Source organism: Rhamphochromis sp. 'chilingali' (genome assembly GCF_963969265.1).
Source record: "Rhamphochromis sp. 'chilingali' genome assembly, chromosome: 15".
NCBI classification, from domain to species: Eukaryota; Metazoa; Chordata; class Actinopteri; order Cichliformes; family Cichlidae; genus Rhamphochromis; species Rhamphochromis sp. 'chilingali'.
The window spans coordinates 8397248-8422735 of NC_137942.1; the positions used below are offsets into that span (position 1 = coordinate 8397248).

General features: G+C 38.8%; 2 protein-coding genes across 2 annotated transcripts; both read right to left on the reverse strand.

Annotated features, from left to right (window-relative positions):
• Positions 1-770: 770 nt before the first annotated feature.
• rab5c (RAB5C, member RAS oncogene family) lies at positions 771-10961 on the reverse strand. The gene is made up of 6 exons (XM_080904846.1): positions 10856-10961; positions 5588-5925; positions 3697-3848; positions 3337-3459; positions 3137-3230; positions 771-2032 (listed from the first exon to the last, which is right to left on the reverse strand). The coding sequence occupies exons 2-6, from the start codon at positions 5751-5753 to the stop codon at positions 1905-1907; spliced, it is 663 nt and encodes a 220-aa protein (XP_080760972.1). The 5' UTR covers positions 5754-5925; positions 10856-10961; the 3' UTR covers positions 771-1904.
• Positions 10962-12763: 1802 nt separating this feature from the next.
• kcnh4a (potassium voltage-gated channel, subfamily H (eag-related), member 4a) lies at positions 12764-23968 on the reverse strand (the record flags this gene model as incomplete). Its single annotated transcript, XM_080906081.1, has 16 exons — positions 12764-13723; positions 13922-13995; positions 14136-14215; positions 14304-14659; positions 15083-15121; positions 15293-15507; positions 15615-15864; positions 16740-16939; positions 17022-17216; positions 17588-17795; positions 18267-18424; positions 19333-19585; positions 20006-20139; positions 20266-20397; positions 20557-20790; positions 23893-23968. The coding sequence occupies 16 exons, from the start codon at positions 23966-23968 to the stop codon at positions 12767-12769; spliced, it is 3561 nt and encodes a 1186-aa protein (XP_080762207.1). The 3' UTR covers positions 12764-12766.
• Between the last annotated feature and the right edge of the window lie 1520 nt (positions 23969-25488).

The window sequence follows — 25488 nt, forward strand, 5'->3', positions numbered from 1 at the left end:
TTTGCAACCTTGGTTGGCACAAAGGATTCACCTTTTCACAAAACACCTGGGGGATAACAGGAACAAACAAAAACCTAACAGTAAACCTGTATTTAGCGCTAACTGAACAATTACCTCTCTACTTTACGGATCTCTTCAGATGCACTTAGATTAGCTAAGGGATTATTATACTTGGTATTGTCCAGGAAACTAGTGAGCATGTGTTAACAGCCAAGAAAGCAAAGCCAGTTTAAACAGAAATCTAATCTTTAGGAAATCTCAGGATATGTAGACAATAGCCTGGAGAGAAAAGAAACAGGAAAGGAATCAGGAAATATAGAGAGTTAGTAAAAGTAATGCCAAAGCCAATTTGTGGCCAGCTACAGATAATACATGTCTTTTAAACTCTTGTGGGGCAGTGGGATAAAATCATTTACAAGCCACAACAGTACAACTCATAGTTGTCATTACTAGCACAAGCTGATATAGATATATTTATAAAAATCCAGTGTGATAGTTAATTAGATAGGACAAAATGATTAAACAGGCATACAAAGAAACATAACCTTACCCTTGTTTATTCATAAAATTACATTTTCCTTCCTCCTCCTCCCCCCCCCTCACCTAACAGCAGTGACTGCCGTGCAAGTTCTGTTGTGCTAGTCTTTGATGCCATAACAGGATGATAACAACAGTGTTGAAAAGCAGTCCCTCCCTGATGTGCAGAATACAAATAAGGAGAGAGAAAAGAAAAAGGAAGCTGAGGATAACATCTAAATTCACCAAAATGATGAGACAGAACCAGTGCATTTAATACCATAGATCTTCAGAGAAAAATTAAGACATAGAAAAAACAAAAAAACAAAAAAGAAAAATCACAACATAATTAAGGTTGACAAAACATCATGTAGAGATCGGGAAGATAATGTTTTGACAAGAACTACTGTTTGATTATAAACTTCAAAAGTCGGATACAAATACAGTCATATGTTTTCAGTACACAATTGTGATTTTGGTCACGAAAACAAATCTTGCTTTATGTATTTGCCATTACACAGATGATTCAAAGACATTTCATTAATGCTAAAAATTACACAAGTGACAATGTTATTAAAGTACTATTTACTGTTTATTGTTTAATAACATGGTTGGATGATTGTAAAACCTGAAAGACTAGGCTTTAAAATCATATTGACCAGCTTGTGTCAAAAGGAAACAGAAAAAAATAATAATAATAAAGATGATTTATTTCAATCTACACAGCTCCATCAAGATGGAATATGTTTCGATTCCTCTTCTCCTGGTAGAAACCTTTTTCCAAAAATCTGACCAGGGACAAGACAGAAAAGTGAAGGATGCTGCATGCACCTCTATTTGAGTTTTAACCGTGTCTCAAGACCACGACGGAAAAACTTCAGAAATTTATGGTGCACGGGAAAGAAAGAGGGCAGAATAGAAAGGGTAGGGCTAGTGAGTCTTCTTATACTCCCTCTGGTTGCATTACTTTTTGTAATCCTTTACACAAATACAGAAACAAAAATGAGTGGCGCTAGTAAGTGCCACTGGTAATGACTGAGCTTTGTTTTTTCCTTCTTCCATGAATGGGATGCGTTTCCCCCCCCAAGATGACATCAAGGGTCCATCATCAATCGAGAGGTCATGGATTGGCATGAAACATGATTCCCTATGAGTAAGTTGATTTCTTGATCTGTTGCTTGGTTCGCCAGTTTAAACCATCAGTGGAGTCTGGCAGTTTACTGGCCAGTGGATTCATTTGCCAAACAGTTAATTGGTGCCGTGTTGCTCATAGGGTGGTTGGTCTGACCGTGGTTTGGTTTGACCAATGGGACGTCATTTGACAGCTGGCTAATTTCTGGTCGGGTTGATCGAAGCTTTAGATTGGTTGCATCAGCCGATTCATTGTGCTAGTTGCTGCCCCCGCAGCACTGGCCACTTCTGCCCTGTGGTGCGGCTTCCTGCAGGTCCACACCACCTCTGGCTCGTCCGCCCGCGCCTGCTGCACCATGAGGCTCGTTTTTCGGAAGCTTCTTGGCTGTTTTGTGGTACAAAGTACAAAGACTTAATTCCTATACTATAATAACATGACAGTAAGCGTCCAACAACCTGCTATTTTCATTAGTAATAAGAATTTTTTTTAATAACTTAAAAGGAACAAATTCAAACATTATTCCCCTGACATGTAGGGCTATTTTTCCAGAAAGAATTTTTCTGGTAATGAAATGAAAATGTGACCTGCAGCGTCAGTTTCTTTTACTGAACTACACCTGCAAAGCATGAAAGGTGCCAGACTGTAGAAGTAGGCACCTGTTTACCCATGAGAGGCTTACACTTGTAACAGGATGGAAATATTAAAAGGCATCTCTTGTCAGTGAGCATTTCATTTGAGTTGGTCGATACTAACAAAAGGCCCACACCATGGTTTAGAGGGATTTTTTTTTTTTTAAGGTCATTGTACACAAGTGTGTGGGGGGTATCATTTCTAAACGAGACGATGCATTCAAAGGTTTTTTTTTTTTTCTACTTTGCCCACAACAAGTCAAATGCCATCTGGTTCAATAATAATAATAATTATTTATTAGTTATTATGAGAAGGCATAGATGCTGACATCTCCAGAACTGTGCAACTGTGCAACTCTCACAAACAAGTCTAGATTTATAAATAGCACTGTAGGACAGAGGAAAATATCCTAATCTATTTTTGGTGTCAATGTTTCAACAGCAAAAAGCCTTTTTTCCTCTGAACAGTCCAAACACCAAAGTTATCCAATTTAGTGTAATGCAAACTGAAGAAAATCAACAAATTCACATTTTACAAACTTCAGCAATTACATTTAACATTTACGTGGGAAATGACCATCAGTGGTCTTATGCAGTATGTTTTGATGAGGATTTCTGGCAATCCCCCTTTTTTCCCCTTGTATGAAATGATTATTTTGGCCAATGGACTGAGCAGTGCATAAAAATGAAGTCTAAAGTTTGCCACCTTGCATTCTTAACATTTATCATCATTTCGTCACATCGTTGTAAGAAAATGATTACTTAATCCAGACTTTAGAATTCCTATCATCAGGATGGTTGCTGATTTATTTTCCACTTCAGTACTTAATAAGCTATTATCCCTCTGTCTAACACTTACCTATAGCCATAAAAATCTCATTGACATTCATTGCAGTCTTAGCTGAGGTTTCCATGAAGAGCAAACTGTTGTCATCGGCATATGCTTGTGCTTCCTAAAAAAAAAGAAAAATGCAAGCAGTATGAATTCACAGTAGTCTGTTAAATAATTTCCGAAGCTTTCACGAGCTTCAGCAATTGATCTCAGAACTTCCTCATTACCTGGAAATCTACAGCTCTCTTGTTTGCCAGGTCTGCTTTGTTTCCTGCAATTGCAATTACAATATTTGGGCTGGCTTGTCGCTGGAGCTCCTTCACCCAGTTCTTTGCACGTGTGAATGTATCCTTTAAAAAAAAGAATGTGCATCATTACATATTGCTGTGCTTTTAAAATTTAAATCACAGCTGCAGGTTTTTCATTTTACATTTTACTGAAAAAAAAAAATAAAATAAAAAATTGGAAGGCCAAAGGTCTGATTGCTGTTAAGCAATCATCAACCCAGGCTAGAAGACAAGGGTCAGCAAACAAATGACGTACGACTTTTGACTGTCCACGGTCCTGTCACAGCGCATGTTACTTACTGTGTTGGTGATATCATAGACAACAATGGCAGCCTGGGCTCCTCTGTAGTACATGGGTGCCAAGCTGTGATACCGTTCTTGTCCAGCAGTGTCCCAGATTTCAAACTTAACTGTTGTATCATCCAAACATACTGTCTGTGTGAGGAAGGCAGCTGGAAAGGAAGTAGAAAGAAATTATTCAATATTTGACAAAGAGGGGCTTAAGAGAAAGCAGAAAAGTCATCTCTAGGGGTGGACTTTCATATTTAAACTTGGCTTTGTAATCACAATATCATTAATGAAATCAGTCATTGAATGAAAAGAAGTTTAAAACTTGCTGATAAATTCAGACTCCAGAGGACATGCCAGCTATGGAGATAAACCTATAACGCAAAAAAAACCAAGAAAAAACAAAAAAAGCTACCAGGTACAAACAAAATGCTATGGTTTATGAACAGAGGCAAAGCTCCATTTAATTAGCCAACTGTCACAAGACCGAGAAAACTGAGCACTCACATAGCACATACTTTAAAGCTTTGTAATCTTTGACTAGGCATGCTGCTGACCAACCACAAGTTCGGGAAAAAAAACATAAAAAATGCTGACTCGTTTCAAGTCTTTTGGCGATTGTAAGCACAGAGCTTCCTGTCATTACATCCTATAGCCACATTACTCACAAGAAACCTGATACAGGAAACATGGGGAAAGTTGGTTCTACACAAAGCAAAAGGAAAAACGACCAAAAGAAAAGACAGAACGAATGAACCAACTGTTCAGCGCTGATTTAACACAGTTTACTTTTGGCTTTCACCTGATACAAAATTGCAATGCAAGCAACTTTAATTAAAAGTGAGAAACTGCAATAATACATAAATATTGGATCCAGACATGAGCAGAGAGGTGGTGTAATAAATGTTGCAGCAATAATATTGAGATAGGTAGATGAAGAACTGAAGAAGAAGCTTTCCCTCACTTTCACTGAACTCAAACTTTGTCATTAAGGTAAGAATGATTTTTCCATGCCTTTGTTATTATACAGAAACATCTTTTTGGTCTTGCTAATCACAACATACTTAACAGTTTTTACAACTGTAAAGAAACTCCATATAAACCCAACATTGAGAAGCATGTGAATGGCTGCAACCCAGGAAACAAATACAGATACTTTGCACCACCTCCTTACATTATATTTGTCAAAAAACTGTTATCAATTAATTTCATTTTTAAAGTCATTAATCGGTATTCAGTCTCCATTTCATTCTTCAGCTAATCATTTCCTTACTTGCTTACAAATACATGCATTAGTTTGTTTACTTTACTGTATTGAGTATTCAGCACTGGAATTCTAGTAGGAGAGTAAATGTATTAATATCTAAACTCAGTGATTGTTTGTCCAGCTGGAGCAATGATTTTGCTCAGGCAGAAGATCCCATAGTGTAGAGAAAAAAAAAACATATTTAGCCATCACCTCAAATACATTTTAATATCATCAAATATACATGTGAGGAGTTTGGTGGCTCATTTTAGCTGCAAAGAACTGGTTGCACGACTCTTCCTGCACAGACTCTAGTAACGGAAAAGATTAAGACCTGCAGGCAAGCAGTTCTCTGAACTAGCAAGGACATGTTTTTCTGCTTGAGCACCTAAGTTTAAAACTTTTTAAGAGTCAGAACAAAAAGAAAAACATTTGTTTATGATTACGTTTTAATTTTTTTTGAAGTTATTTGTAAAGTCTACTTTTACACTGTAGATGAACAATTTCAAACACGCATTAAGAGTCTGCTTACCTGTACATACACAAGACATATATAGCTTTGATGCTACATATGTCTGTAAGTAAAGCAGAAAGTCAAAGAATAATACAATAGACAATTGTGGAAATCAAGCAAGAAAACAAACAAACAACCCTCACCTCCGATGGTGCTCTCCTGGTACTCGTGGAACTGGCCTTTGACAAAGCGCAGCACCAGGCTGGACTTGCCCACTGCCGACTCTCCCAACAGCACTAGCTTAAACTGGCAGATCTTGCTGCTTGCTGTGGTGCCGTTGGTCCGTGCTGGTCCACCTCGCCCTGCCATATTGCAGTGTTGAAAATTGGGAAAAAGAAGGAGGAGCTGGGGGAAGAGGGTGTATGGCTGACTTCAGGCTTGGGCTTACTATAGGGGAGCTGATGAAGTTAAGATGGATGTAGGAAAGTTTAGGTTGGTTGGCAGATTTACTGGAAGAAGAGGAGGCCTCACCAGTGGGGAGCTGCAAAACACAACAAATTTAGTTAAGCTCTACTCCAAACAAAACAGATTTCTACTGAAAACAACCACAGTCATTGTGAAACCTGTGAACACCAGTAGCATCAAATCCCCCCAAAACAAAATAACTCCTTGTTCCTGCAAGCGGTTTGACATAAGAAAGATTATTGAAGAAAGCAGTAACACTTTTTCTTTAACCCAAAATGATTAAACAATTTAAAATCCAAGTTGTTGACACCAAAACTCTCATCACATTGGGCCTCGAGATATAGAGTTTATAACCTAACTTTATTTACTATAAACAAGAGCTGAAGGAGAGCACTTAGTCTCTGATTTTAAATTGTGTCCTCCAACTTGCTCTCACAGGTTAGGTTATTAAACATTTAAATGGCTGAAGCATGCATTACAGGATGAAATTCTTACTTTTGCTTAATTTTTTGGCTTAACTACCAGTTAACGCAACTTGCCTAATGCACAAATATAAATACAATACAACTCAAAGTGTTCCTGTGATTTCAAAAATAGCCACAGCTCAAAGATATAGTCATGCATCATTAATATATTCGTGGCTGTTATCTACATAGAAAAGAAGAAACTCATTAAACGTTAAGCATTGACCACAAAAGAATGCCAGCAGTGGCTATTGGCCAAATTTTGTTTTGCAAGGACTGTAAGAACAATAAAAAGAAACCTTTGAAAAAAAACAAAAACAAACGGGGGTTTGTGGTTAGTTTAAATTGGTACAAAATAAAATCTGTAGCTTATGTGTAAACAGGACACCACCAATTTGTTCCTTTCATTTCGCCTACTGTTAGTAAGTGAAACCTTGCCTGCGTGTGTGCGTGCGTGCATGTCAGTTGGGTGATACACATGAGGTCAGCCAGCTTCTGCTTGGTCAAAAGACAGGAAACACAACTGAGCTCAAAGCAGGAAGTGAAGATTGCAGAAGACATTTTACTGCTGAGCACATTAAAACCTGGGATAGACTCAGCTTGATCACAGGAATAGCTCAACACAGAAGCATGATGAACAATCAAGCCACGTATGAGGACTCTTCCTTAAAGACAGGGGGATAGCTCAAGAATGAGGGAAAATCAAGAGGCGGCATCATGGCTAATGATTTGGTTGTGCCAGCTCCACCCCCGCCTGTTGCTGAGCTATGCTTAATCTTTAGCATGTGACTGTAGATCATGGCTTTGTCAATGAAATATTAAGAAATTGCATGTTTTATTTGACAGTGAATCAACCAAGCTACAGTCAGTCAACAGACTAACTTGTCTCCAACACATTTCCATTATGTTTTTGGAGGAACTGGTTTAATTTAGCATTTGCAGATATAAGGAGCTATTTAAAAAAAATACACCAGTTCCTTTACAGTTTCCTGTTACGCAAACAAAAACGATGGCCATAACACACAGGCATTACATGTGTTATGGTAAAATAAATATTTTCCAATTTCATTAAAGCATTAAAGTCAGTTAACTCTTACATGGGATTACAGCTGTATACATGTACAGTAGATATCTCTAGCACTACACTAAAGTTTACGCTGGGCTCCTTAACTAGTAGATCGGCTCTGCTTCACAGCCTAACAGAGAAAGGAAATCCTTTATAGCACAGCAGAGTTGGAAAAGTCAGTCTGTACTCATAAGATTAACATTCCTCACTAGGTGAATGAGTTGTTTCTTCCTCTTTTTTCTTTTTCTTTTTAAAACAGAAGAATTAACTTAATTCTTCTGTTCTTAGGAATAAGCTACATAGTAATAGATAAACTATACTGGTACTTTCCCATGATACTGGGAAATTAAGACCTATTCAACCAACATTCCTTAAGAAAATTATTTTCTACTATTTATAGTATTTAATATTTAATACTGAATTTCAACTTTTGACGATGACAAAAGCACTGCATTCGTAAATAATACACACACAAGTTAGGCATCTTTTGGTAGCAAAAATTCATCTTCAACCAAGGACCATGACGTAGTTTTTTTTTGTTTGTTTTTTTAATAAAAAGAGGATATATAAATGGGAAAACAAAGTACTAAAAATCTAATTCTATCCACAAAGCCTAGCTGCTGGATTGATGATTTAGTAATGACTGAGAGCCACAACAGTAACATCAAAGCTGGAAGCAGCAGACAGGCTTGCAATCAGAGACTCTTTGTTACACTGATAGAGACTTTCACACATCTTAAGCAGCATCTGATGGATGCTGTGATGGCATCCCTAATGGGTACTGCAAACCTCCACAGGGAAGTGGGTCAGGGAACGAGAGACAGTGGGACATAGGTCAGAGGGGGAGGAGAAAAGGCAGGAAAAAACAACAGACGAGAGGGAGAGGCTGTGAAATATTTATTGTGGCCCCTGTATGTTCTGCTGCTGGCATAATATCCAAGAACTTAGCAGCGATTGTGGTTTATTGCAATCTAAATTGGAGAATGCATGCACAAATTAAATGCGTTTAATCAGTCAAAGAAGCAATGAAAACATTTTTTTAATTGCTTTTGCTCCGTGAACAAAATCTAGGTATCGTTAAACATTAGTTATACTGAAAAATTAAGCAGAAAGATCAGGTTACCAGCTGCTATGATCAGTTTCCAAGTGTTCTTGTGACTGCTAGATTTGAAGATTTTGTATTGTTGTACTAGTGCGTAATCGAGGCTCTTCTTATGCAGAAAACAAGCTGTCACCTAACACCAAAAGACCATATTTGCAGAAGGAAAATAACAGGATTAATTCTCCATTCCTGGTCACACAATTAAAAATGACATTCTGTAATTAATAAATTTTGGTTTGCCTGGACAGTATGATGATTTCCTTAAACTTCAGACTAGATTTTAGAAAAAGAAAATCACTTTCACATTCAATTTATAAACTAGATTAACAACCTGCCACCAAAACACTGACATTACGAAGACAAGCAGAGACATGTGCAGTTCACTTTATTTGAAGGATGGGGTCATGGAAGAAATGGTATCTGATGAGGGGCTGCATCACCATACTTTTGTCTTAGCTCATAATCCCATCTGCTTGTACAGATGGCTGTGTCCAAATTTGCATGTACACATGAGCATATATTAAAGGCCTATCTATTGCTGCCAAAGGTGATAGTTTGTCCTAGGTTGTAAACAAATATTGAAAAGCAGCACCATTCTTGGGAAATCAAAAGAAACAGGAAATGTTCTGAATCCAAGATAGCTACAAAGAATTGGTTTGGCATTGTGATTTTAGATGGGAATGTGGTGACACAATACAGGAAAAGCAAACAGCAGAGTCACCACAAGCATCACTGGCGCTTCCCAAACTGAGACCTTTCAACTCATCAAACTGTTTAAAACAGACTTTGTCCACTTTATGACTTCAAGTGATTTTAAGTGAATTATTAAATAATGGGATTTGATATTTGATCCTTTACACAGATTTACTCAAAAATTGAGTCCAGTTGATTGAGCGACATTTAGTAGGTCCAGCTGTCCGTTTAACTACAACAACTTACAACTTTAAAGGCAATGCCAAAACATAGCACCCAAATGTATTGCATACTAGTGTTCAACTAATTTGCAGTCCTTATTTTAGGGCTGGGTTGTCAAAAAGAGTGGCTGTTTAAGAAGGACAAGGTCCACATGCCATAAACATGAGAGCTCAGGCAAGCAACTGTAAATCACATCTTTATCTCAAAGGCCAAGCTCTGTTACTTGTATTAAGCCATAAACATAAGCTGTGAAGATACACAGCATACAAAAAAAGTATTTGCTGTTAAATGCAAGAAGACACACGTGCAGGCACATAACAACCCCAACGTTGCAATATGCGGATGTTACACCACAAAGTCAGCAGTAATGACATTTTAATGATGAGAAGGCACTGCCATAAATACAACTTCAGAGGTAAGCAAGAGACTATGTACGCACATTTACTCTGTCACACAATGTGATGCACAAATGCAGCTGATAATAAAAAGCACCAGATTGTGAAGAGATTACAGCTGCCTTGATAGTACATCTAATTTAGAGAACATTAGACGACTATGATGTGCCTCGACTGAGCCTAGACATCGCACATAAGACCAGTCATTAGACACTTAACCGGTGGCAGGAACGTAACATATTAAGTTAGTTAATCTACAACTAATATTTCAAAGTACGTGAGAAGTTTTGCTCGGTCGATGCCGGGTTAAGCACAATGATTAGGCAACTTAAACTGTAAAGCTAAGGTTTGATTCAAAACAATCGATAAAATAACTATCAAACAACAATGCACCTGTCTTGGCTAAAACGGCACGTTACATTTAGGTGCGATACGGAACCGCTTTCATAAACGTAGACGACACGACTGGAACTTGTGAGTTCCACTAAGCACTTGGCTAACAAAATGAACGCTGACTACACAACGTGAAAGAATCAACCTTGTTGCTTACTTAGCAGTAGCACCCATTTGCTAGCCTAAACTGACAAAGAAAACAAAAGCTATGTTCTTGGCAAGGAAACTTGACTTCTGATAGCATTAGCTGTGTTAGCAGCTACGGCCAAAAGTCGAAAGCGTCATTAGACAACTTTTCTTTTCTCGGCCCTGTGTCGTCAGCTGTCTGACGTTTGAGAAACTCCGGGACGTCTTATTGCGTCCACTTGCTTGCATGAAACGATGTCACATTTTTCTAAGCTATCTCAGGGCTCTGCCGTGGCATTATTATTATTTTTTTTTTTTTCAATATTTAGAATGTTTGTCCCACGGGGCAGCTCGTAGCTTCCCTCGATCCAGTCTGATAAGGCATTTCGGTTGAGCCCGGACTTTGCTGACATGCTAAGCAGAAAAAAATAATAATAACAAAATAGATCAAACTACAGTAAACAGTTTGTCGACAAAATAATCCAACACACGTTCAGTATTGCTCTTCACCAACATGACTCTTAATTTCAAGTTGTTTTACTTACATTACTTTTTCTTCCTTCGCTGGTCTCATCGGCAGCAGCTGCCTTCTTCTTCTTCTTCTTGGGCTCCGGCCTTCCCTTCCGGTTAGCAATTTTTCCGGGAACCTCCCACTTTTTGTCAGTGGCTTTCTGACCAATGAGGACAGCGGGTTACGCTAGACCCTCCAGTCTGCAGCACGACATTTTTATCAAGGTTTTATTATATCTAGTCATAAATAACATCTAAAATTATCTTAATTTGAATATAATTATAATATAATGATATGGTGTTTATGAAAATTATGTATAATGACAATAAAACTTGTGCTTTTCAAATGGCGTGAAATTTTGTAACAAATTTTGTTTAGCATAATATTTTTAATAAGCTTGGGATACAATCTGCGTTCATAAAGAAGGATCCTTTTTTTATTTTTACTAATATTTTAATGATCCTTGTGATGTCTCCAATGTCAAACAGTAAATTCTGATCTTCATCTTCCTTTGGCTTCTTCATTTAGGGGTCACCACATCATCTGCCGCCATTTAACCCTACCCCTAGCATCCTCCTCTGTCACACTAATCCTCTGCATATCTTTTTTCACTGCTTGAGTCTTCTCCAGTGGGCTTCCTGTTCTCCTCCTGCCTGGCACCTCAGTGTTTGTCCAGTGTATCCACAATCCTCTTCTACATATGTCCAAAACATCCTTGCCTCTTTAACTTTGTATCCAAGCCACTTAATCTAAGCTGTCCTTCTGATATACTCATTTCTAATTTTGTCCATCCTGGTTACAACCCAATGAATATCTTAGCATCTTCAGTTCTGCCACCCCCGGCTCAACCTCATGCTTTTTTGTAAGTGCCACCATCTCCAAACAGTAACATCTTGTAAATGTTTCCTTTCACCTTTGTTGCTATCCTTCTGTCACAAATCATCTGTCACTCATTTCCACCCACTCTAACCTGCCTACTCGTTTTTCTTCACCTCTAATGGGCAGTGTTTGTTGCTTTAGATTGTTAAACTCACCAACTTTCACTATCTCATCTCCTTGCATCTTCACATGTTCAAAATGAAAGATGAATTAATAGTGAAAGAATGGCTTTCTTTGCTTTGACCGATGACACAAAATTCTACATGCCCCTCAGTATATTATTAATTTCAGAATTGTTGCTAAATGCTAAAGAGTCACATGGACATAAATATATCTGCCATGATACTACCAATGAATAAAAATATCAAGATTTTTCAGCAGTCTGTTGAAAATGTCATTGCTATATAGAATAGAATAGAATTCAACTTTATTGTCATTGCACATGCACAGGTACAGTGCAACGAAATGCAGTAGGTTGATTGGACCAAGATTGGTCAAATATGATTAACACGTTTCAGGAATATGTTACATCATTCTACAGGTCAAAAGCTTGGTTGTGGCTCCAAAAGGCCATATCTCATGAAATGCCAGTCTTGTGTTTGTTGTAGTAACGACATATCACCACTCAGGGGTGCTGCCCATTCACTTGCGGCTTCTAAGCCAACCCTGGAAACATTTTGTGGCTGAATACAGCAGTGACAATTCACGTGATAGAAAAAAATTAAAAATAAATAAAATGAATAACTAGCCAAACAATTTTGCATTGAATGGTTGAGTGAGAGTGTATGGTCTGCAAAATAAGATTGCTTCAGCTATGATCTATGCAGACCATGACATAATCTCAATTCACAAATATTATTAATGCCATATAAAACACAAGAACCATCAGTGGAGAAAAACAGGTTTATTCTGTAGTGGCAGTTGGATTCCAATAGTTGATTGAGAACTTGGCTAAATAACAATTTATTAATTTCAAACTTCACACCAGATTTCTTGGTAAGGTACTCTAAACATTACGTCAGCTTTGTTATTTACTCGCTGATAGCACAACCAGATAGGGATGTCATCAGTGTGGCCTTTCTTTCATATCAAGAATGCTGTCTCCTGTGGAATGAGACTCCATGGTCTCTGTCCTCTCTTTATAAAGTGAAGCTTTACTGTCCATGTTTGGTACTTGCTCCATCAGAGAATTTGCCAGATCCTGTGTTTGGTGGACAGGACTGGATCCTACCGGATCATTCTGTCTGGAGCCTTCGACAGTACCTCGCTGGTCCTCGTATCCTGTGTATATCAAAGTGTGGGCTCTTGATGGCGTCAAAGAGCTAAAGGCAGTGTGATACTGTGGTTGGGCTGAAGGAGTGGTGGATAAATGTATAGGTGTCTGGGATTTGGTCTGATTATGTGAAGAATCCGAGTTGGTTTGAACACTTAGGGGTGGCTGGGAGTAGCCACAGTTTACTGTAGAACATAAGGAGTGGGTGCTGCTTATTGTGTGGATTTTTGCACTACTAACCACGTGTGAGGCCTGAGAACTTAATGGGTAGCCACTGAAGGCAGAACTGATACCCAGGAGCGATGGACCTCCATGGGCATGAGAGGAGGTCATGTAAGGAGAGCCTGGAGATGTTCTGGGTGTTTGGAAAGGGCTAGAGAAGCACTGAAGCCTCTGAGTTGTGTCTCTGTCAGAGCAGACCAGGTGTGAACAGGATGGTATTGTGCTTGACGAGTACAGCAAGGCGGAACTGGTGCACTGGGAGGGTATTCCTCTGGAGTGCCATATATTTCTAGCAGGATGGCTAATCATTTCATGAACAGGTGGTAACTCAGTGGAGATATTTAAAGGGACATCCGGTTGCCAGTGGCTAGAAGTTGTCACACTTGGGTTGGGGAGCACCTGAGTGCCACATGAACATGTGGAAGCTGGAGAGTTATTGTGGAGCATTGTCATATGAGAATGCAGAAAATGTATTATGTCATGGAGTTCCTTGGCAAGGTTGGAAACATCTTGGTTTAAGTTGTTTACCTGAAAGAATGAGAAATAATGACTGTTTATTCAAAACTGTTAACTGTTTATTTGTAACTGCTATCATGTTAAGTTGATATGAATTCAAGCATTAACTGATTAGATTCACTTGGTCAAAGGTAAAGGTTACTGTGTCCTCACAAAACACATTTGGGCATATTTCAAGGAGCAGCACTTTTGCCTAATAAGGGAACATACCTCTTTGCTTAGCTTGCTGACGCTCTGTCTCACTTCTTCTGTCTCAAGAAACAGGCTACAGATGTGTAACCGATCTGAAAAAGGATTTTTTTTTTAAAAAGTGAGAAACTCATCTAATCTGTCCCGACTTTGGGTTATATTTAATGTCTAGTCCTGAATAGAAAGGCTTATATTTACAATTTCTCATTAATCATGCAGTTTTCAGACACTTTACCTGCAACATTAGTCTTTGCCTCGCTCTGTTCCATATTAAACTGAAATGTGTGATCATTATCCTCAATTCCATCCACGACCCTGACAGTAAGACAAATGGGTGTTATATTAATTTAATTATATGCAAACAGATTATTGATATTTGACCAAAGGAGAATGAATAGGTCACCTGGGGCTGAGGTTCAGAGGACTAATACAAGAACCGGATGGCATGAGTTTGGCAGGCCGATGGTTCAAGTCTAGGTCACTGGTAAGACTGGGTAAAGGAGATGGAGAGAGCTCCTCGCTGAAAAAAGGTTGTGGGGAAGGACTACAACCCCTGCTTCCCTGAGCAGGTGATCGGCAGAGCTGCAGTGCGCAGATGTGCCGGAGCTCCTCGCCCAGCAACGTGCTGAGGCAGGGTTGATGGACAGGGCTGCCCATACTCTGTAGTAGAGGCAGTCTCTGGTGCTGAGAGTATTTTACGTGGTCTGTATGTTTTACATCAGCTCCTTGAATGATATAGGGTAGTTTATGATCCATAAACTGAGGAGAAAAAAGATGGAAAACTCAATGAAGCCGATTGCAAAGATTTGTGCATGATTTTTGTTTGGGTAATAGATTTGTTTGCTACAAAAATTCTTAGTCTAGTGATTTTGATAGTGTCAGAAATACTTCTCTTGTAGGATAGTTTTAATTAAGCTTAGTGTTTTTCTTGATGACTGGAGTGTAGAAACCATATATAGTACATGCTGTTTGCTCCATTTCTCTCTGTTACCTAGCAGCAACTGGAGCATTATTATCTCAACTATAAAAAAAAAAGGCATTTTAAGTGTTTTCATATCTACATGACATTTATCAAGAGAATGCAATGCAAGCCGGACTAATCCCTTAAGCTAAGACAGATTTAACTATGGCTGTATCAAGCATGTCAAGGCTAAATTAATCATCCTAATGAGGCAGACATACCTGAGACTGCCTGGGTGTCAGCTGAAACCGTGTTACTCCCTAAAGGCATGGAAGTGAAAATGAACAAAGCATTACACTCACACTGGAAACTGAACATGTAAAGCGTTCCATATAGCATAGGTATGTTTGTACACCATATTCTGAATTGTGGTGCATTCGAATGTGTCTCATTCTCAGTTTTATTCCATTGCTTCAAAGTAAATGTCTTACATCAGCTTCACTGCCTTCTCTCAAGTTGTAGGTGAGATTGTGGTGGATGTCCAAGCTGAACCGACTGCAATACTCTGGATAAAGCCCCAGGACCTCCCTCAAAGCCCTGACACTAATGTACTGCAAGTCGCAGTATGTCAGTGCCTTCACATCTGCATTGGTCTTGATCACCTTGTCATGCTCTGGTAGGTCAGCCCCTATGAGGTCGCCTTTGCCTGTAGGGATTGTCACATAAGCATAGTATGTGTAATATGTCAATACACAGCTAATATGTAGAGAAATCTGTATGAGATTAACATTAAAACACTGGGTGCACACTGACCCAGGATCGCTAGGACCATGCCATCTTTCAGAACCTCCAGGGAACCGGAGCACACAAAGTAATTAGCTTGCAGGGCATCTCCTTGGCGAATAAGATATTCCCCTGGTGCACAGAAGGAAGTTTTGATGTGGAGGGAGAGGGAGCGCAGACACCCTCTGCTGGCTCGCTCAAACACAGGCAGCTGCAGTATGTCTTTGTTCAGATGCATGGTAATGTCAGCTCGCAGTTCATCTGGGAAGTCATGTAACAGCTAAGAGCGAGGACACGATAAAAATAAGAACCGCTATTTAATAGTTAACCACCGTACCGGTACTTAAATGCATATAGAGCTTTGCAAGACACAAATTACCCTCTTTTTTTAAGTACTTGTAATTATCAGCTCATTGTTCACCCAGATATTCTTCTCACAGAAACAAAACTCCACTGCCTTCTTGTCTTGCTACATTTCGGCTTGATAAAACTGGAATATTGCAGTACTGCATTTACGTGTTTCCTGTAAAGTCTGTCCCTCCTCTTGTAGTCAAAAATCACCAGGTACTCTCCTTTTAAAATACTTCAATCTTTTTGTTTTAGACAATTACTTAGAGATATTTGACTATGCAATAGTGCTACTAAGAAGCCTACACATATGGTATGGTTAACCACTCCTAAATTAAACAAATTAAAAAAAGGGCAGACTGTGTTTTTAAAGACATGATAATACTGCCAGCATGTTCTCAGAAACCAGTGGCTCTCTCTGTTACCTTCAACACTGAATTAATTATCTGAGGATACTGATGGTTGGGGGTGTTAATGAGTGCTCTCTCTATTTCAGCTCCAACCCTTGTAATTACAGGAACTTCTCCTAGATAGGCTCTGGCAGTATACTGAAATTCTATTTGCAAAAAAGGACTATCTACTTAAAGAACTGGAATAAGACTCCAGAGAATCTGAGGTGCCCCATATTTTAAGAATGGCATTTCTGAGTGTAGAATAACCAATATCCAAAAAGAATAGACATATTCTTCAGCTACATATTAAAAATGATGCATTCTGCCAGAAAAATAACTTATTATGTCCAAGCAAATATTTTTCATAAACACAAAGAGCCAGGAGAACACGGCTACAGTGTGATTCTTTACCCACCTCATTGGTGTTGATTCCATTGTTGACAGACCAGGTGGCCTGAAAGTACTCCAACATCCTTTGCTTGAGCTGTTGAGGTAGCCGATGCACACGGATGAAGTCCTTGAGATCCTTCATGCGGGTGTGGTAGAGGGAGCGACGTGAGTACATGCGCTGGATGATAGCAGTCACGTTGCCAAAGACTACTGCATGCATCAGGGCTGGAGGTGACAGAAATATGGGGACATTCTTGAAACATTTTTCATATAGTTGGGAATTTCCTGCCATGTCCTTTAAACTCACCTCCCATCAGCATAATACAGATGGAGAAGATTTTCTCTGCATCTGTATTGGCGCACACATTCCCAAAACCAACACTTGTAAGGCTGCTGAGGGTGAAATAGAGAGAAGCAATGTAGGCGCTAGGCAAGGATGGACCACCCACGGTGCTGTTGATGTACGGCGTCTCCAGACGTTTTCCCAGCTCCTGAAGCCAACCTGGTGGAAGAGGTTAGAAGGTTGTTACGTAGGTCTATCTGAGTGATTAAATTAACTTTTGTTATTCTTTTTTAATGGTTGAACTTTTCTGCTGTCGTAGGTGATATAATACATGATATAATATAGAATGACATAATGTGTTACTGGTGATATAATGTAATCATTTCTTGACCTACACTTCCTCTGAGGAAACAAGCTAGGGGATGAAATGATGCTGAAGCATTCAAGCATTAGCTGAGATGTGCAGCACTGACACGGCGATGTTGCCAAAAAAAAGACACCTAATTTGTCTCAGTAAAGCAAACGAGTGAGGGAGAATATTATACTTTTAACTGTGTGGGACTATTCAAACAAAACTGCAGTGTCCTCACCTATGTCCCAGGTTACTGGGTCACCGCTTTCTATCTCCTTGCGTCCAATGATATACCAGACACAAGCCATCCAATGAGCAAGCAGTGCAAACACAGACATGAGCAGGGTCAGGACTACAGCGCTGTACTGGGAATATCGATCCAGTTTTTGTAACAGCCGTAGCAAGCGCAGCAGACGGACTGTTTTCAACAGGTGCACCAATGAAGTCTGGAAAAGGAGTGGAAAAGTACAACATCAAAGATGCAGATTAGTTTATTTAGTAGTTTTGCCGTTCAAGGATCTGTATGAGTGTGTTTAACTTGTGACACATCCCCACTTCTCTGTTAGTACCATCAAATACTATCAAAGTTAGAACAGCGTAATAGCTGGAGAGTTTGCAGCGGATGTCGAGCAAAACAAAAATACAGTTAGGGAGATGACTTTGTGCGTCAGCTGAAGTTGCCTTTGGCAAACTAAGACTAATCCATGAGAAGTACTAGTGTCGAAGCAAGCAGACTAACAAGAATGTTCAGTGAAGGGCATGAATGTAGAAGGATAATCATCTCCACTCTCTTCTCTGGGGGAAATAGCACTATAGCATTACTCACTATAGGCTTAAAGTTAGTCCATTTAAAGACACTGGAAAGTATAAAACAAAGGTCATTTTAGATTTTCACGTATCTGGAATAAAAGTCTTACCACTGTAATGTTGAAAGCATAGAGAAGGTCAAAGGGGAGTGCTGCAATCAGATCTACAAAGAACCAGGTAGTGCAATAATGGAGGCAGATGGATCGGGTGTCGTACACCACCTGACCTGACTGACTCACAAAGGTGGTACGGAAATTCAGGAGAATATCTGAAAAGGAACAGTAAAGTTAAAAACAAAAGAGAAAGATGGCAAACCAGAACAAAGAAAACAAGATTTCACTAGAGTCATAGCCGGGGCAGTTAATATATAAAATAATATACATTACAACAATATAGCTCAAGAAGACAGCGGGATATTAGGATACAAAGCCTCATTTCAGCAAATAATTAAATCATTGTTATAGTGCTAGTTAAAGTTGCACAGATTCTATGAGTAAGGGGCGGGGGTTGCAGCCCAAGAATGTTAAACAAAGAAACATATCAAGCTGCATGTTGCAAGGACAAATAGAATTTGCAGCATAAGAAGCACAAAGCAGTTAATGCAAGGTTTCCCTGGCAATAAACCCAACTCTCTTTTGTATACTGAAAAGGCGACTGTTTGTTTAATTTCAGTAAGACTGAACTGAGGATGAGTTTAAATGAAAGAAAAAAAGGAAAAACGTGTTACCAGGTGAGCTAATTTTGTGATGGTGTCTGTCCCCAGACAAACTTGTTGAGAGACAAGAAGTCAGCGAGCCTCGTGGCACATGTGCTATCGCGCATTCTTTGGAGGAAAAATGGGACGACGTGAGAGAAATCTAATTATGATTTCTAACCTAGGGCAACAAAGACAGCCTGAGTGGGTGAGAAAAAGTAGGAGGTAGTCGTGTGTTAGCCATTGCCAGGGAAACTACTGCAGCTGCACTGGGGAATATGTTTCTTCATTTAAACTTAACATTGTTGTCTGTTCGTAATGTAAGTAACAGGTAGAAGAGACTAGTAGCTTGCAGAGTAGAACCTCTTAGAAAAACATTTTCATTTGTTTAAGGTGTTTAGTATTTCAATTTTACCTAAAAAAATATTAAAGGTTATACTACTGCATCCTTATTTTTTTCAATAAATTCAAATATATTATACCAAGAATGAAGAGCATCTCTACAGCAATGTCACTGCCTATGGTACTGCGGCTGACAAGTGGCCGATGGTCACCGTCCTCATCATGGCTGACAAAGCAGACGTTGTAAGGCACTGTGACTGCGACATAGAAAGTTGCCAGAAGGATTAACCAGTCCCACAGAGCCTTGAACATGCTGTAGTGCAGCAGGATAAAGCGGGACCTCTTCACAGCTGCCACCTTGTACTCGGGCAGGGACGGTTTCTGGAACACACTCTGAAAAGATAACAAGTCATTCAGCTTTAGACTTCAAATCAGCACTGCTTTGATATCCTTGCTTGGTGGCATAGTGATGACACAGATGGAGAGAGTAAGCTAATTTTACAAGCCTGCAAATCTCAAGTGCCCGGACTGTGTTTGCAAGTACTTTAATTCTTGAAGGGCACTAAAAGTATGACACATCATCATCATCATCATCATCATCATCACAGCTGTTTGAATAGGGCCAACTGCCCCTATCTGGTACACAAAGTACGTACCTTGGTACTAAATGCAAAACTCACCTGACTCAGGGTTACCTGATTATTAGCATATAAAGGACAGCTTTGTTGTTGAGTGTAAATGTTTAGCTAGTAAAAGTGCAAAACTGTGCTTTAGTTTTATGTATTTATTTCTAAGCCAGTGGTTTGCTCTCACATTAGACAACTTCTTCTTGTTCCTCTTGGTGAACAGCCTGTTCAAGTGGTGTAGAATGGTTCTCCCCCTCTCTCTACTTTGAAAAAAGTGTGATTGTCCACTTTTTCTTCTCTGGTCAGCAATCTCTAACATTCCTGTAAGGAAAATAATACGCACTAAATAAAATTGTGTGTAAATTATGCCAAAAAATGCACATTAAATGACACAAAAAATAAGTGCTTTTGTTAAAAACTAAAGAAACGCAAGCAGCCAGGCCTCACCGTCTCTTTGAGTACAGCGATATTTTTTTCCATGTGATTCGCTGACATCTTTGAAGGATAACAGGAACAGCACAACCTCACCTTTCTCATTTTTAATTGGTACAATATCCAGGAGGCACCAGAATGGATTTCCTGGGAGTATTAAAAATGTTATTACAAAGACATTACCTCGTCAGACAATTAATTCACCAAAATGATGATTAGATCTCTAATACTGATGAAATAACAATTTTTTTTGTTGCCAAGCTCAAGTCATTCTCGTTTGTGACCGTGAGTGTCTGTGATTCTCACCATTTTTCCTATAAAAACAGACTTCTCCTTGGTACTCCTGCTGGCCTTCCAGGGCTTTGTCTACCTGTTGAATCACATTTTCACTGGTCTCAGCCCCGTGAAGGAAACGACACGTGCAGGTTTTCTGCATCACCTCTGTTCGAACAAAGCCGGTTAACTCACAAAAGCCATCGGAGCAGTAGACAATAGGGTATCCACAGCTCCCCTGAGTATTTCCCAGGAGGAAGTTACAGTCTGTGAGGAAAATAAAAAGATCAAAAATCAGGTAAAGTTATTGTGTGACCTGGAGAAACAGACATGGTGAACCGAACAGTAGGAAGTGAATAGATGTATCCAAAGTATATAGCTGCAGTTCTGAAAGAAAACATTTAAATGTGTCAAGTATAATGTTTTTTAATATAAATTTTTAAATACAAGTTCTTTTGAAGCACAAAAAGTAACTTTTCCTATCTGAGTCATTCTTTGTATTTTCAGCTCAGAACCCTGAAGTTGGCAGTTATCTAGTGTACATCAAAGAGAGCTTTGAAGTTTGCTGCTGGTGAGCATTAAGTCCAAGAATATATGCAGAGTGCCAGCTGGTCCCAGGACCTCAGTGAGACTCTGGTTCTAAATCATTTTCAGTCATTAGACATTGCACTGATGAATATTTTCCAAAATGTTTTGTCCTGTTAACCAAAAATTTCAATTACATTTCCACCAAACTATGCGGAATTGGTGGAGTTCATTTAAACTGATTGATTTCCTGGCATGGACCCGGCACAATTTATGAGCAAAGTTTAGGTCAGGGTTTTTGGGAATGCTATCCAGAAGCTTAATGTTAGCCTACTTTATCAATTCCAAAACCAATTTTGTGTGCAAACATCTTTTCAAACCTCTAATTGTTGATTTGAGGTGAAGTTAAAGTCCTCCTTTTTTTATTTTTCCATTCACTTCACAGTGAGTCAGGGTGGCTGTAGCTCAAGAGGTAGAGCGGGTCAACTGCTGGTTGGAAGGTTGGTGGTTTAATCCCTTGCTGCTCCAGTCTGTATGCTAAATATACTTGGGAAAGATACTAACCCCAAGTCGAAGATGTGTGAATGAGGGATGTTGTATAAAGTGCTTTGAGTGCTCTGGGAGAGCAGAAAAGTACTATATAAGAATCAGTCCACTGACAATGTGAATGGAAAACAGCCCCATAGTAAGATGCTGCCACCACCCTGCTTGACAGACTGTACATTACATCTTTACTCCACCAACAATAGCTCTTATCATTGTTGCCAAATAATTAATAATTAAATAACAGTGTAAGAATAGCTTTTCTTTGTGTATCACCAGTCAAAAAGGTGGAAAATAGAATAGCTTACCCAACTTGCCCAGTTCCTTAAGTTACAAACTGATATATAGAAATAAACTGTTTGGGGTGATGCACTTTAGACTCTATTGTAAAGGGACGCAACAACCAGATGTCTTCATCATTCAATGACTAATGGAAGTGTGCTTTCAGTTGTCCAACCCATCAATATTTAGACAAATAGACTGAGTACACTGACATGTCATCTTTTATTTGTTTATTCAAACACACTTTGATGCAAGCAAATTTAATTCCCCCAAAGTTCTTTGTTTGCTTATGTAGCAAAGCACTCCAATGATGATATAGCTGCAAGGACAACACCAAGCACCTGTACTGCGGCCAGATATAATGAGGCTGATGCTTTGTGTTCTCTCTACAGCTTGGAAAGTAAACAGAGACCGATAATAGCAGTTTATTCAGATGCATGCTGTCATACGGTATTGTATTTTAAATGATTTTTCAACCACAAAATAATTGCCAGCATCACTAAAGGGTGCTAACAAAGTGTTGCCTCCAGAAGAACACATGTGCAAGGTTTTTTATTTTATTTCATTTTTTCACCTGAAGTGTCTGCACTTAATCTCATAAGAAGATATATATATATATATATATATATATATATATATATATATATATATATATATATATATATATATATTGTTGATGTGTTTCTCTTTTTTTTTCACTAAATCTGATGTAGAGTAAAACTGACATGCTTGGATACTTGATGTAAGATGTAACTTTCCATGCCTGGTATTGTTCATATGTGTTTGAGTGGGTGTAACCAGGTGGATCTGTTCCATATGCTAAGGTAATAAGATTTTTCTTTCTGTATATTAAGTGTTATAGTGTGAGAATGTTGTTTCATTTCTTTGCTTCTGAGGCAGAACAAGCAGGAAGAAAAGCCACGTATTACCCAGAAACAAGAAGAAAAAAAGTACAATATTCTATGTGCTGTAGAGTGAGACTGTTAATCTGCCTCTTCATCTCATGCTAGGTTACATAAGACTGGAAAAATAATTGTGCTTTCTTAGTAATCCAAGCACATGTAAATATTAGCTTTACATTGTAGTGTAGTTTCGCATAATGAGCAAAAATCAAATCATGTCAAGCACTTGGTGCATAAGCTACATTTTCATTTGAAACTTTAATGGCTGTAATTAAATGCTAAAAAGTAATATGTTTTATTAGAGCTGGTATTTAATCAGGATTAATTATTCAGCAAAGTCTAGTGTTTAAATCCAGTAGTGTTTTCACAGTTATTAGCATCATTCTGTAACTGCCGCACATAGTTATTTAATTAATGACACTGTGCTGAGCCGGTCTTATAATAAACAATAGATTTTTCAGTAACTTTTTAAAAAGCTCATATATATATTTTTTCCCTTCTTTTTTGGTAGATTTTAAACTGAAAGAAAGATGCCAGACTTTAGCTCTAAAACTTTAATGTTGCTCCTGAATAATTTGATTTGCCTTTATTTATTTTTTTTGTTTGCTGTTGAGAAAGACCTTGACATTATTATCAACAGGGAAATATTCTAACAAGCAACACATCATCTCAACAAGTGGCTCTTCAGCTCCAACATATTAAATGGGATCTCACTACTGTTGGACATATTGATTGACAGCAGTGTTTATCAGCGCCTGTCACAGTCCTAAATTGGGTTACAGAAATGCCAATGGCAAAAATCCTAAACGCAAGCTGGGAAAGCTTCATCTTTAAAATTGATTGACCTTTTGCAGCCAACATATTTCATATATAAATGTATTATATACCATTTCTTTCAATATAAGTAATACACATTTTAAGAAGAACACATACTGATCAAAATCTGCGGGGACTAGCAGTTTGACTTGTCCAACAATATCAGTCGCAGATTCCGAATACTTGGTCTGCAGGTTAATCGATTTACTATTCATGTATATTCATCAGAAATGTAATTATCAGCATTCTTTTAAAAAATCTGTATTAATGCAAAGTGATCCCCTCTCCCCAAAATACTTACGAGTTCCATCAAAGTGATTGGCAATGGTGTCCAAGAAGGTATTTTGTGGAGCAAGGAGGCCCTTCATTACAGGCATCTTTCACCAGAAAAAAAGGTCACAGAGTCCTAGTTTCAATTAGTTTGCCACCATTCCCTATAGAAGACCCGAATTAGACTTTCAACACCGCTTCTTGAGTTTTCTTGTAACTCTTCAGTGGAGTGGAAGTTTTATATATTCTATATTGAGTGGATAAAACTACTGAAATGTATCACAGAGTTTTCCATTTCTTCTTTGAAGGAAAATTCAGAGGTTTTCCGTGCTAAAGCTCTAAAGCTTTTCTCAGCCTGAGTCAGAAGTATTCAGGTTCAGTTGTGCATCGCTCTGTGCTCAGCACTGCTCCAGTATCACAGCAAAGTCTCAGCTGCTCCTCAGTCAGTGTAACTCCACTCTCCATGAATCTTGCCACTGAGTCCCCAGCCTCTCTCGCTCCCTCCCTCCCCTTCTCTCTCGCTCCCTCTCTCTCATAGAAAAAAGCTTGAACCATCCCCCGTTCTATCCACTGAATTTATGAAATATCTCTTGCCTTCACTTTCTTTCTCACATAAAACCTTGCCTTCTCCCCAGAGAAGTTATTAGAAATAACTTTCCTTTTTCTTCCATCTCTTGCTTTCTCACTCTCTCACCTCTATCTTTTGTGAAACTCCACAATGGGAGGCAGAAGATGATTTTCTGTTGCTTAGACTTCTCACTTAAATTACCAATCATTTTTCTGAGGTACAGCTGGATCCCGCGTTAATAACACAGAAAGGGAGGTGTGTGTGCACGTTTTGTTTGCTGTGGAAGAAAGCAACTGATTATCTTCTTTGGCATCTCTGGAAAGATTCTGTGTTTTTATCAGCCCTTCTTTTGACACATGAGGGTAGAGGTCAAGTTGAATAAAGCACAGCATCAAGCGATTCACGTTTTTGCTCAGTGTAATAACAGTCAATTTGCTGCTAGGCTTTTTGTTGGTGTGCTGGAAGAATCTAACAGGCTGCTGTCTGTATCACCACCTCGATTTCACATTTTCTTTACTCCCCATGCATCAACAAACACCCACGCAGATAGTTGCTGTAGAAGATGCAGTAAAAACCTATACACACAAACTGACCTCGAAATAGCAGATTTCACTGGTTCTTTATGTTTCATCGTCACTTATTAGCATTTCCTCTCGACTCCATATGGTTGCATAAAGCTGTTGTGCACACAAATCCACTATATTAGTTACGCATATATATTCATACCCATGAAAATTTCTATTTTTAATCACAAACAGTTTTGTTTTTGTTTGTTTTAACCAGAGGTACTTTCTGTTGGACAGATTTGAGATTTATATGCATCTGTGTCAGTTTGGCAGATATAAAAAAATTCTTTAAAAAGCCACCAGCCGGACTGAGTTTGAGTCAGGTGCCTGGCAATGATTGCGAGCATTACAGGGAGGCATGTGTCTGTTCCAGTATTTCAAATCGGCAGACTACCTTGGAAGTCTATGCCTTTAATACCTGGTAAGGAAGCAGTTAAAAAAACAGTTTGTGCTTTATGTTTTATTCTCCCCATACTACACTTAGATGAAGCAA